Here is a 13,523-nt window from a genome sequence, read left to right as displayed (position 1 = left end):
TAGTGACAAGAGCAGACAGCAGGGGCCGCTCTCGCGGCTGGAAAGACCTCTGTGCCTGAGCCCACCCCCCACTGCCCCCCAGGATGCGTCTGCCCAGGGGCGGAGCTTCGGGCCTCTCCCCCAGCCATCCACCCCCACCATGGAGGCGTCGTGGGTGGTTAAATACCATGCTGTATCCTGGACCATTTGGTGGCCTGTGATTCGTTTTTGAAGGCCTTGAGAAACTGCCCTCACACTGACTGGGGGAGCACCCAGCACTCTGCAAACCCCAGCCCCGCCGCTGTGGACAGGCGCCCGGCCAAAGCGCAGGACAGACACAGTACAGTGCGCACGACAACCCGTGACCCAACAACTGTACTAATTATTCCTATCTAGTGACAGGATCAGGAGGCTGGTGAGAGAGCAAGATGGAATTCCGGCCCATTACGCAGGGGGAACCTCAGAGGCTGGGTGAGGTCAGCTGCCCGTTCAGAATTACAGGCGCAGACGACAGAAGTTTCTGATCTGTCTGATTCCAGGACCTGCTCAGAAGAATCTTACACGGAATTTACAGGGAGTCAAAGCAGGTTTTCTAACGGCACATCCAAAATCTGGCATTTCTTTCGCCTTGTGCAATCACGGAGGTCTTTTGATACAGGCTTCCCTTGTGGCCTAGACGTTTAGAATAAAAAGAAATTGAGACTATTTTTCTTGTCCAGCTGTAGACATAAATAAAATCGACGCTTCTGCCTTTGTGGTCCCAGGAGAAGGGCATTCCAGGGTTCTTTGGCTTCCTGGCATCACAGACCTCCAACAGCTCTAGAGCAGATGTCATTACTTATGTAGTCCATAGGGGGCGCGCTGCACGCCCGGTGACTCTCCATCAAATGCTTAAGACATTGTAAAGCCTTAAATCAAATTGCTTGCTGAGCCTGCGAGATGGTTCAGCCAGTAAAATATTTGCAACCAACACGGATGGCCTGAATTCGATTCCCGGGACCCATAGGGAAAGGCTCGATTCCCAAGGTGTCGTCTTAACTCCACACACAAACTAACTAAATAAATAAATGTAAAAGTAACTGCTCACTAGCCTCTCACAAATTCACTAAAATCTGTAATACCTATTTGAGTCCTGTTTGTAGATATGAAATAGCCACAAGATGATTAAAATTAAAATATCTAATGTGAGGGCAAGAGAGATTGCTCACCGGTTGAGAATATTGGCTGCTCTTCCAGAGGTCACAGGTTCCATTCCCAGCACCCAGGTGGCAGCTCACAGCCATCTGTAATGAGATCTGACACCCTCTTCTGGACTCTCAGGGCACCAGGCACACTCTAGGGGCACAGATATCCTTGCAGACAAAACAGCCATATACATAAAATAAAATATAAATAAATAAAAAACAGAATGTAAAATTGACTTGTACAATAAATTGTTTACTTCATGCTATGGGAAACTATAATATCCAACTAGTTTTACAATACACTTAATTAAGTCTGTTCTGTGCTTGCACGCATGCGCACACGTGTATATGTGTGTGTGTGTGTGTGTGTGTGTGTGTGGTGTGTGTGTGTGTGTGTGTGTGTGTGTGTGTGAAGTTGAGTTGAATTTGTCTCTCGCATCTTAAGGTTTCTGATTATTTCTTGATGTGCTTTGTTAGTGGCCTAAGGGGCTCTGTGAGAAACTTGAGGGGTGGTTATAAGAGTCAGGGTATCACAGAAACCAATTCTAAAACACTCCGATTCTAAAAAACAAAACTAAAAATGAGGAGGGCAGGGGGTACAAAGAAGAAAAGAATCACCTCGAAGAGAAGGAAACATCAAATTTGGCCCTTGGTGGCCAGTCCTTTGTTTTCTGAGCACAGGGCCAATGTCCTCTCCTTCACGTTCATCGTCTCAGACTTCCAGGAATGGAAGGTTTGTATGGACAAGCTGGTTTGCTGCTGCTGACTTTGATTCATGTCCTAGCCAAGACTAGCTTTAACCGTTTGTTCAGGAAGAAGAGGAGAGCAGGAAGCAGGGTCTTCCAGAGACCCATGTGAAGCCCTTCATCCCTGCCAGACTATGGGTCCATGCTGCTAAGAATGTCCTTTTCTGCTGCATCTGGTTAGACCAGGCCTCCAACACCACCACAGCCCCCAGAAGGAGCTATATGCTCTGCATTTAGCAGGTGCCTGAGTGTGTCCTGCCTCGGTATCCGGGTGTAGGTTGTATAGGGGGTGGGGGATGGGGGGTCTACACAGTTCACATAAATGACATCCCCATGGGTATGTTCTTACGTCCTGATATGGACTAAATACTTGACAGCAAACATTGAATCATTAAGAGAAAATACCACACCCTTAACACGAGCGCGCATGCACGCGCACACACACAGAGAGCGTGCCAGGAATAGTTTTCATTTTCTTACTAAACCCACAAGTGTTCCTGGGCCTGGGGGGGGGCTGTTCTGTGTCCTTCTAGCTGTGACTAGAGAGCTACCTCTCCTTCCCTCCACTCCTCATTTGCGCTCTTGACACTCCAGAAAGTTGGTCCTCAGATGAACAGTCTCTAGACTGGTAGGATCTGGACTCTGGTCTCCTTCTGGCTTCTTCTATCCCTGAAACCTGAGAACTGGAGACCACACCCCTAGGGCCCTAGCAGAGGCCTATGTTCATGCAGAGACTACTTCAAGGAAGCCATCAAGCCAATGCTTTCTGCCGTCACCAACAAAAATGGAATGTATACTTAAGGGGCAATTTCAGATCTCAGAACCAGAGGCTGAAGTTCCTGTGTTCTAGACTCCACTTTCTCAGACCAGTGACTGCCTTTGCTGGTCTCCACCCTCTGCTGCTCTAAAACCTCACTAAAGGGTGTGACTTAACCTCTTGAGAAACCACGGCCTTTGGAAGCTGGGCCGCATGAGAGGGTCCACGAACCTGAAGGAGACTGTGGATAGCTCCTGCAGCCCTCTTGAACTAACCAGTATTCTCATTCTGGCACTGATTCTGGGTAGCTTTAGAGGCACATACAACAGTGAAGATCTGTCCTGGATGCTTCCAACATAGAAAAATCTGCCTCTGCAGGTCTCAGGGGTAGCACGAATGAGCACTGGTTCTTCACAGTGGATGCTCTGTTTTAAGCACAGCATTCCTCTACAGCAGATCAATGTTTATCTCTCCTTCCCATTCTGATTAATATGTGGCCACGCCCCTCGTTAGCACTCACGCCCCTCGTTAGCACTCACTCACTCTCCTTACCCTCACGGTGGAAATGGCCATCGCCCAAGGTGACAGGTTCTCTGGGAAATTTTGTCTTTCCTTTTTTTTTTAATTTCCTGCAATTCTCCTGCCTCAGACTCCCAAGTGCTGGGATTTCAGGGCTGGCTTCTCTGAGGAGTATGCTGAAGTGACTGCTGTCCTTTGGAACTTCAGGAGACTGAGGTCACTGGGCCTGCTTGGGCCAGTGTCAGATCTATCAGACCTGGAATTTTCTAGATGAGCGTAGGCATTGGTTAGGAGGAACAGAGGCCATGCCATCTCTCCCTTCCGCTTAGCCAGCCTCTCTCCATTCTGTCCATACACAACATCATGACCCTGCCTAGTGACATCCTTTCTGGGTCACAGCTTCTTATCCAGGGGGGGCAATAAGTAAGGGGGATGCCATCTTTGCTTTGCAGTGTTCCTCAGGGACAGAGCTCCTGCAAACAGCGGTTGTTCTTGCTTACTGCGTCTGCGAAAGTTCAAGGGCAGGGTGCCCCTGATGTGAGCAACTGCACACGCTCGCGCGGGGGATAGGGGGGTGAGGTGGGGGGCGGCCGGGGTGGACGGGGGCGGCCTGGAAGGACAACCTCTGGTTTGTTGGGGAGGGGACTCTCAGGCTTTAAGCTCTGGAAAAGATATACCTAGGTCCTTGGCTGGACCTCAGCCCCGGAAGTAGTTCCCTGGGTCTCCTCTAGAGAGTTGGAATCTGGCTGGGCCCACTTGAATCTGGCTGGGCACTTCTTCCTTGAACCTGCAGTGGACGCCAGCTGTGTCCAGCTCAAGTCCATCACCATGCTCTCACCACCTTCCAAGATCTCCGCATGCCTACTGGAGCAGACCTCAGCTCCACAGGAGGGTTGCCAGGATGGTGATCCCCAAGGACCTAGCCTAGGCCAAGTACCCTCTCACCCCTCGGTGCCCTCTGCGCTTCCAGGCTGCCCTTCACTGGGCCTCCGGATTAGCATCTCTGTGAAGTTCTGCAAACAATGCCTGCTGTGCTAGAGATGAAAGCCCGGCTCCCGGTGACTGGAGGGTGGGGGGGCGGACTTTTGAAGTCCCGAAAGGTGGGGCCCAGAGAGCAGATGGGCGAGAAAGCCAGGTGAGAATGAGGCCCCCTGCGGCCTGTGCCTCCCTCCCAAGCATCCTCTGCCCTTTGTGGGCTCCCTGGAAGGCCTACACCCACTTAACCTCAGCCCTTGGGCAAAAGCCCACTGCCAGGCCTTTGCAAAGCGCTGCCTCTTCCCTGGCAGGGAGTCCCGGGGCAAGGAACGTTTGCCTCTGTCGTTCCCATTTGGGAGCTGAGCGCTTCCTGATAGATGCGCAGTGAGCACCGACTCAGGGACTCCAGGGAGAACGCGATGTGCTGCTGTTTCCCGGGGTCACAGATCCCCACTCCAGTCGTTAGGAACACAGGGGGAAAGAACTGGAACCCCACTTTTTATGTCCTCGCACTCCGGGGTCCCCACCAAGGGTATCCAGCCGCAAGTGGAGTGCGGAGAAGCTATGGCTTCCGAGCGCGCTGCATCGTCCAACCCCCCGGCGCCGCGGGCAGCGCGGGTGATACCGCGTGTGCAAGATCGCCCAGAAGCCACGGTCAAGCGATCCCACGGGGGATAGTCTCGCGCACCACGCCTGTCCGGCTTGCTTGGCTTGTCCCTCTGCGGTGGATAGAGCAGCACAGGAGTGAAGGTTATAGTCCTCAGCCTTTTGAGACCACATTTTTACAGCTCCCAGAATTAAAAAAAGAAAAAGAAAAAGAAAAAAAAGGGAAAAATAAAAGGCCCTCCCCCTTCACATATCTGGATTGCAGTGGTTTTGTTCCAGCTACTTTGAGGGTAGGGACAAAAAAAAAAAAAAAAAAAAAAAACAACCAAAGTTTCTACATAAGAATGTCGCGGCACACACTGTCCGGGGAAGTGTTTCTTCTTGGGGCACTTTAGAAAACCCCCTGTCTTGCTTTCTGCATAGTCAAGGAGCAGAAGAAAGAAAGCAAAGACTTTTATTTTATATACCACTTGATCTTTGCTTGGGAAACTCTATTAATTGAATGGGCTTGCCTTTTTTGCCAGGTCCCCTTTATCATTATTTATGGGCTTTAAATTGTTTAAAGTTCCCTTGACGTTCAATTTACAAGTTTGGGGACTTTTTTTGTTCTGCCTTTTGTCCTGGAGAAAGACATCGTGTTGGAAGCGCTTTGAAAAGCCAAACATGAGAGGTTGGCGGTGAAAGGGAAGCGGGCAAGATCCCTTTTAATTCCGTCCTGTTGGTGAATAGCTCTTTTACATAATTGCAGGAGTCATTTCAAAGCCGGCTAAGGGCTGACTTCACTTAGAACCACATGGAGTCTATTTTGGGCTTTCAGATTTAAAAAAAAAAAAAAAAAGCTGAATAAAATAGTTTAAAAAGATGAGGTTTCAATGCTTTCTGCTACTTGCAAATTGGTGTGTCTGATGGGGAATTTTACACAAGCACCTCTTTGTAAGTACGTCTTGGGCTGGGGAAGCTCGATTCTGGGTTAGCTGGGTGTGAATCCCAATTGCCCCTCCATAAATAAAACCCATCCCAAGCTATTTCCCAACTGTGGCCAGGAGCAAGCACTGCAGCAGCGGCGGAACCCTCAGACCACTCAGAAATCCCTCTAAATAAAAACAACACGGTTGCCAGAGAAACCAGCCTGAAGCTTGGGTCTGGGCTGCTGGCGGGACAGCCCCTCCTGTGAGAGGCCTGCAGGTTTCCCCACGGGGCACCCACGGAGACTGGAGCGCCCCCGTTGCCCCCTCGAAGCCGCACGACGCTTCCACCTCCAGGTAATATGAATATTCATTTACTTGTGCGGTTCCTGCTGTGTGCTTGGCTTTTACACACCTGTGCGCAAAGGCTGAACCGGACAGCCCACAAACGTGGAGCCAACTTAATTACCGTCACTTTTATTGAACGTCTAAGCCACTCTGTAAGTGGCTTAATACAATCCTGACACTCGCTTGGCAGCGGTAAGTACCTCTGGGGCTGGGCTATCTTCATCTGTGAGGGATGCTTCCAGGGAAAAAGTTCGCCAAAGTTAACTGGAGTTGGGGAACCCAGCTCTCCCGGCGTGCCGGGCCTTTTCCTAATTGGAGGGGGGCGGGGCTCTCTGAGCCTAGTGGCTAAGATCTGAGCCCGGTGGTTTTCCCGCGCAGCCTGGGCCGAGTCCAGTCTCGCAGGACTCTGCAGTTGAAGGCAGTTCCGAGCTAAGCAGGTGGGAATTCGAAGGACAGATGCTTGTACCTGTCGCTCCCCATGCATAAATCCAAAGGCTTTTGTTATCCGCAGCCCCCAGACTCGCAGCGCTTTGCACGTAGCTGAGGTGTCCCGGAATGGATCTTGTTAATCACGCCAAAACACAAGCTTCCTTTTATGATGCGAACAGTCATTTTCTAAGCAGTTAAGCATTAGATGAGAAATATATTACTTCATAGCATTCGAGAAAAGCACACTAGTAAATAAAATTCGTATTGATGAAAAATTATTTGAACTTACTAATAAAAGATTAGTATTATAACCCTCGCGGTCAATACTTTTCGTGGCAATTTATGGACACAAATAATATGTCATCAAATTACTTCAAGTGTGGCTATAATTCAAGAGACCTCAATCTTGTTGCTGAACTTTTAAGGGTAGCATCACCAAAATAGTCAAAATGGTCAAAGGAATTCCTGTCTCTGGGTGTAATCAAGCAACAGAAGTCTCTACAACAATATTTTTTTTTAACAATGAAGGTATTGGGGCCAGGTAAATGAGTAGCTGCTTACACAGGCGTCCCAAGACAAGCGCGAAGGTCCTGGGCTGTAGCTAGTAAATCAAGGAAGCCGTTATTCTGGAAGTTGGGGGTGGGGTGGGGACTGGGGGACGGGGACGGACGACTAACAACAAGGTAACGGCACTAGAGTCTGTCACTGCAACTATCCCATAATAAGAGGGAGTATTTATTATGCTCACGAAGAAACCAGCCTTTTGCCTTGGGCTCCCATTATCTTCTTTTGTGGGCAAACAGGGGCTAGAGCTTGGAAGACTCCACAGACACCTCCTTCCCGTGTATCCCAAAGGGAATTAATTTCCCCTCACACTGCCTAAGCCATCTCGAGGTCTGGGCGTGAAGCGAGGGGACGCAATACAGGCAGTGCCCTAATGAATTCCTTTCAAACCTCCTGCTGCCGAAACCATCTATTACTGCGGCCCGGGAGTGGGGAAAGGCGTTGGAGATGTCTTTGTCCGGGTGATGGAGGGGAGGGGAGGGGACACTGGTGGGGGAGGAAGGCCGCTGGCAGCCCTCGGCCAGAGAGTTTTCTCTTGGCCGAGGGATGCGAAGGACGCACCCTCGCCTCTTACCTCTCTGGGTGGGCAGTTGCTCTCTGGCCAGACTCTGGGCCCGAGGAGATAGTCTAGGATTGAGATCTCCACCGGGGGCCTTGGGGTTAGAGCGAGAGTAAGAGAGAGGGGAAGAGACAGAAGGAAGAGCTTCAAAGAATCGGGTCGATAAATTCATAAAGATCGATTTATCTTTATCTCCCAATTAAATGTGCTTGTGATACATAACACACGTCTAACATGGGCCCCAACTCCCCAACCACCAGCTCCTTGGGGTGAACCGATTTTTAATGGCCTATGTAACAATGCCCTCCTTTGCTCCCTGGCCGGGTGTTGTCAGCTGTTCCGGAAGGACGTCTAGACCAGGGAATTTGAAGCCGAGGCCCAGGGACCCGAGGAAGCCCCGCGCGCTCTGGCGCGCTTAGCAGAATCTGCCCTTGCCAGGAAAAGATATAATTTTAAAGGGAAGACAAGAGCTGAAAGTTTGTTTCAACATAAGAAAAGAGGACCAGAAACGTCTGCTTTTCCTTTCGCCGCAATCCCTCCCGCCAATCTGCTGACTCCCAAATTCCAGAGTGTTTACCGTCGTCGAGAACGGGATGGGGAAAGGTCTTGAGGGGCTCAGCTCCATCCAGCAGTCGGCAAAGGGGAACCGCGCGCCCTGGAGTCCTCGAGCTGCGCAGAGCCAGGGTGAGAGCTCCCTTCCTTCCCAAAGTGCTTAATTAGCGCCTATTTACAAAACGCAGCTTTTATTTGAGCAAACATCATAAAGCTTTCATCAGGATAATCTCACGTTATACAATCCAGAGGCGTCGCAAATTCCCCCCCCCACCCCATTCCTCCCTGAAGATGGAGCAGATAAAGGATTCGCTTTATTATCATAATTATCGTGGCTGTTATTTTGGTGCGCGCTGGCAAAGTGGGTAAATAGGTGCGATGATTAAGAATGTCATGAAAAATGAGCAGGGATCGCTCACAGAGGGCCCAGCTAGGAAGAGGGGGACCACCAGCCTGCCCGCCCCCGCCACCAGCGAGCCGCGAGCAACTGGGCAGGTTCCCTGTAGTGAGCAGAAGCTGACAGGCCCCGGAAGACGCATCCGGGAGCTGACCTGCAGAGGTAAAACCCTAACCGCAACCCAGGAGACCTTTCCTGGACTCTTGGCACAACCAGAGGACCCCTAGCTAAAGTGAGCACCACACAGAGTTCTGCTATAGAGACCATAAAGGAAATAAAACACTCCTGGCCCATTTGGGCAGGTGCCAGCTCCAAGCCGCCTCTGAGACGGCCTCCACCGGGATGCCGGAGACTCTAGGGTCTGAGCCTAGGATAGGGAAAGGGTCCCTCTCAAGTTTGCTCGGTGCGATGCAGGCGCACAGGCTCGGGCTCCCAGGCCTGCACGCTCCAACGGTGGCGCCCGCAGCCCGCCTGCGGCCAGCCTGGGTAAAGGGGGCGGAGCCCTAATTTCGCCCTGCCTCTCCCGGCACAGCCAATGGGAGATGGCGCTCAACACCACGTGACACGAGCTCCTCTGGGCAGCTGGCAAAATGTGAATGAGAAAGAGGAGCGCGATTTAAAGGTGCTGGCGGCGCCCGCCAGAGACAAGTGCGCCGGCTTCGCGCGCTCCCCGGAGGCCCTGGGAGACGACCGACTGCGGGACGGACAGACGGACGGACGCACCGCTGACAGCCCGGCCGAGAGCTGCAGACGCGACGCGCGCGCGGTCCGAAGGGCTAGCAGTGGGGAGCGGCTCTAGCAAACCCGAGGCCCCGGGCGCCCTCTCCATCCCGGGCGCACGGCCTCATCGCGCTCAGCGGCTACACCCAGGCGGGCCGGGTATGCAGCGGGCCCCGCACTGAAGGGCGGCAGCGTTTACGCTCCGAGTGCCGCTCGGCCTCTGCCGGGCGCTCCCGGCGGTGCTCTCGGCGTCCGGAGGGCTTCCAGGCGGCGGCGCAGCTCGGGGACTTTTCGTCTCTCCCTGGCCTCTCCCGAACGCGTCTATGAGCGCAGCGTTCCCGCCGTCGCTGATGATGATGCAGCGCCCGCTGGGGAGTAGTACCGCCTTTAGCATAGACTCGCTGATCGGCAGCCCGCCGCAGCCCAGCCCCGGCCATTTCGTCTACACCGGCTACCCCATGTTCATGCCCTACCGGCCCGTGGTGCTGCCGCCGCCGCCGCCGCCGCCTCCCGCGCTGCCCCAAGCGGCGCTGCAGCCGGCGCTGCCACCCGCGCACCCTCACCACCAGATCCCCAGCCTGCCCACCGGCTTCTGCTCCAGCCTGGCGCAGGGCATGGCACTCACCTCCACGCTCATGGCCACGTTGCCCGGCGGCTTCTCTGCGTCGCCCCAGCACCAAGAGGCGGCGGCCGCCCGCAAGTTCGCTCCGCAGCCACTGCCTGGAAGCGGCAACTTCGACAAAGCCGAGGCGCTCCAAGCCGATGCGGAGGACGGCAAAGCCTTTCTGGCCAAGGAGGGCTCGCTGCTCGCCTTCTCTGCAGCCGAAGCGGTGCAGGCGTCGCTTGGTGAGTCGGCGGCGCGCGCAGCCCGAACGCGGGGACGGGAGGGAGTAGGGGCGGGCCAGCTCCGGGTTCCCGCCGGGACCCCGGGGACGAGGCCGCGCCCCCGCCCGACCTCCGCAGGAATAGCTGGAGGAGCCGCCGAGATGTCCAGCGGAGCTTCCCAAGGGGCATTTAAAGCCAGGCAACAAGCAGGGTCTTGGGAAAGGGAGGCTTTTAGTGCTCTCCTGCCAGTTGCTCCCCGCCACGCATCTGGTAGTGCGTTTGGGCCGATCTAAACTGTCCCCCCAACACACGCTGCGATGACTGGGGGTCCTTGATATGTTAAAACCTTAAGCAGAGGCCTGTTAGGCTGTGTTTTTTCAGTTGCGCATGTACCCAAGAGTCCAGACTTAAATGTCTTCACTGGGTCCTCTGCTGTCCAAGAGAACCAGATTCCTACGAGGCTGTACGTGTGTGTGTGTGTGTGTGTGTGTGTGTGTGTGTGTGTGTGTGTGTGTGTGTGGACACGCGCTCTCGCATATGGGCTATCGAGTAGGGAACTTCTAAGGTGACACAAACGATCTGTCTCAAGAAAGCTGCTGTCTGGCATCTGCGCGATCTCCTACCCCACTCTTGCTGCGGTGAAATTGAGACACGCTAAATTTCAGTGTTCAGTTGGTGACAGGAAGGATCATGAACTCTCCCTTGGTCTTCAAACAGCCTGGACCCCGGGGAAACAAAGGGAATGTTCTCTTGGGCCTCAGGTCCAAGCTGCATCCTTCTACTTAGGCTGTCAGAGGCTGGGAGGGTGCGCGGGAGGCATGTCGGCCCCTTGAGTGATGGTTCTGGGCAAAGGGCCGTCGCCTTTGCTGTCTCCTCCTCTCCTTTGAGCTTTTCTCACGCTCCCCCCACTCCTCAAAGCTCAGGAAATCACAATGTGTTAATGTTGTAGAAAGACAATCTGCTGGGGGGGGGGGGGGGGGGGGGGTGAGGTGCCCAAGCGGGAAGGGGTAGGGAAGGCCGTGTTGGAAATGTAATAAAACGCCGTTTGGTTTTGCTTTCAGTCGGGGCTGTCCGAGGGCAAGGGAAAGACGAGTCAAAGGTGGAAGATGACCCGAAGGGCAAGGAGGAGAGCTTCTCTCTGGAGAGCGATGTGGACTACAGCTCAGATGACAATTTGCCTGGCCAGACAGCTCATAAGGAGGAAGACCCCGGCCACACACTGGAGGAGACCCCGCAGAGCGGCGCTGCAGCAGGCAGTGCCACATCCACGGGCAAGAACCGGCGGCGGCGGACTGCCTTCACCAGCGAACAGCTGCTGGAGCTGGAGAAAGAATTCCACTGTAAAAAGTACCTCTCCCTGACCGAGCGCTCCCAGATCGCCCACGCCCTCAAACTCAGCGAGGTGCAGGTAAAAATCTGGTTCCAGAACCGCCGGGCCAAGTGGAAACGCGTCAAGGCAGGCAACGCCAATTCCAAGACCGGGGAGCCCTCCCGGAACCCCAAGATCGTCGTCCCCATCCCTGTCCACGTCAGCAGATTCGCTATTCGAAGTCAACACCAGCAGCTGGAGCAGGCCCGACCCTGAGAGCCTAGCCAGGGTGGACACCGTCGTGGAGAGGCCCTAACACCCAAGGGAACCAGTGGCAGACTCCACTGTTCAAAGCAGAACTCAAAGGCACCTCCCAGATGTGGACATCCCAAGCAAATTGAGAATATATTCACTAGATGGGCTTAAAGGGGGCAACAGCCACACCAGAAGATACACTAAATATTTATTATACGACCCTACTTTGTACATAGATATCTATATAGACTGGATCTCAGCTGCAGTATTTTGGAAGGGATAGGATCAAACGTCTCCACTCACACATTCCAGATGAAACAAAACCACCACTGTTCCCTGTCGCCCTCAGCGACCTTCCCATACTTTCCCAAAGGTAAACGGGAGACACAGGAGAAAACACTGGGGTTTCAACTGATTTTGTTTTTGTTTTTGTTTTTATTCTGGCTTTTTGAGTTGAGCGCAGAGCAGACTTTTTAGGCACTCTAGGAATCTGCTCTGTCCATTTGCCTTTGCCTGGCTTTCTTTCCTATCTGAGCCATGTCGGAAGCAATCTCCGTTGTGTTTAATTTATTTCAATGTAGCTTATTTTCATATAAGTTATGACATTTAAACAATCTCAGTCTTGTGAATAATAAAAAAGCAAGAAAAAACATAATAAGCTCGATCCTTGGGGCCTCATAAGAGTGCCCACCACCTGGGCACTTCGAGGGCACTGCCAGGGTGTGGTCAGCTAAGTAGCCTGGGACCAGGTCGGAGGCTGACTGGCCATAAGCCACGTAGCACTTCAACAGGCTTTTAATCGGAGAGTAGAGCTATGAGTTAAAGAAAGCCTAGTTTTCATTTTAGGAATCTGGCAGTCCCCTTTTTGCATGGCCTTATCCATAGCCTGGGGACTGGCAAACTTTGGCTAGAGAAGGGGGGAAAGCAAGCGCGGGTGGTGGTGGTGGTGGGTTTGCACAAAATCAGGGGCTCCAAACTGGATGCAGCCAGGGAGGAGAAACGCCTTTCTTTACAAGAAACTCCGACCCTAAAAGCAGCGGTGCTCGCTCGCTCGCTCGCTCGCACTCAGGGCCTCCGGTCCATAAATCAGTCTGCAGGCGTTATCTTCCGACAGGAGCCGGAACCCAGCAAGCCCTGTAAGGCTTCCCGGCAGTTCTGGGCTTGGAAGCGGGCTGTGAACTCTAAGGCCCTACACTTCCCCCTGGGGGGGGGGGGCGCTGTCGGAGGGGGAGTGCCCTGACCACTGCCCCACCCCAAGGGCGCTGGGGCCCTGCAGCCCCTCAAACGGAGAAGGAGGAAGGGACCCTGGTGGGTTGGTGCGCAGAAAGCTAGGAACAGGGAGCCTTTCTGCCTTGGAGGGGCGGCCTGTAAAGCGCAGGAAGGGCGTGCCCTGCACCACACCACCTCCTCTAACTTTGGTACTGTGACCAAAGCCAGGTCCGCCAAGACCTGGCGCTGCCAAGACTGCGGTGCACAGGACCCGGGTATCCCAGAAGTGTGGAGCGTGCTAGGGACGGTGATCATGGTGCCCAAGTCCTTCTGGCCGTTAAACCTGCAGCCCAAAGAGAAGCTAGTGGCTCGACCACATCAGCTTTCTAAATAGAAGGATGGGGGAACCCCCAGCAAAGCACACACTGTGCTTCCCAGTCCAAGAAAGGGGAGTCCTGGGTCAATACTGAATTTATTCCACTTGCTCCGGTCCGTCACCTCTCAGCGACACAGAGGTCGGGGCACAGGAGCCTTTGCCCAAACTGCAGGCGCAGGGTGGAGGACCAAAGTCACAGAGTCACGGTTTCTTTCCGAATAGTTCCAGTATTGGAAAATGCCTCGAACTTGAGCTTTTAGGACAATGTAATGGAGTGGCCTTTCCTCCTAGGTTAGGTCAGGCTTTGCA

General features: G+C 53.4%; 1 protein-coding gene across 1 annotated transcript; it reads left to right on the top strand.

Moving 5' to 3' along the window:
- The first annotated feature begins 9,091 nt into the window (after positions 1-9,091).
- On the top strand, positions 9,092-12,273 carry Gbx2 (gastrulation brain homeobox 2). Its single transcript, XM_036173577.1, has 2 exons — positions 9,092-10,086; positions 11,127-12,273. Exons 1-2 carry the CDS (start codon positions 9,564-9,566, stop codon positions 11,648-11,650), a joined length of 1,047 nt encoding a protein of 348 aa, XP_036029470.1. The 5' UTR covers positions 9,092-9,563; the 3' UTR covers positions 11,651-12,273.
- The last annotated feature ends 1,250 nt before the right edge of the window (positions 12,274-13,523 follow it).

Source organism: Onychomys torridus, chromosome 23, assembly GCF_903995425.1.
Source record: "Onychomys torridus chromosome 23, mOncTor1.1, whole genome shotgun sequence".
Classification (NCBI taxonomy): domain Eukaryota; kingdom Metazoa; phylum Chordata; class Mammalia; order Rodentia; family Cricetidae; genus Onychomys; species Onychomys torridus.
This window is presented reverse-complemented; position numbering and strand designations above follow the sequence as displayed.

Excerpts from the sequence above, each read along its gene's own strand:
- Gbx2 (XM_036173577.1), top strand. The coding sequence starts at position 9,564 with ATGAGCGCAGCGTTCCCGCCGTCGCTGATGATGATGCAGCGCCCGCTG. Across the intron at positions 10,087-11,126 it reads AGCGGTGCAGGCGTCGCTTG|TCGGGGCTGTCCGAGGGCAA; the intron begins GTGAGTCGGCGG and ends TTTTGCTTTCAG.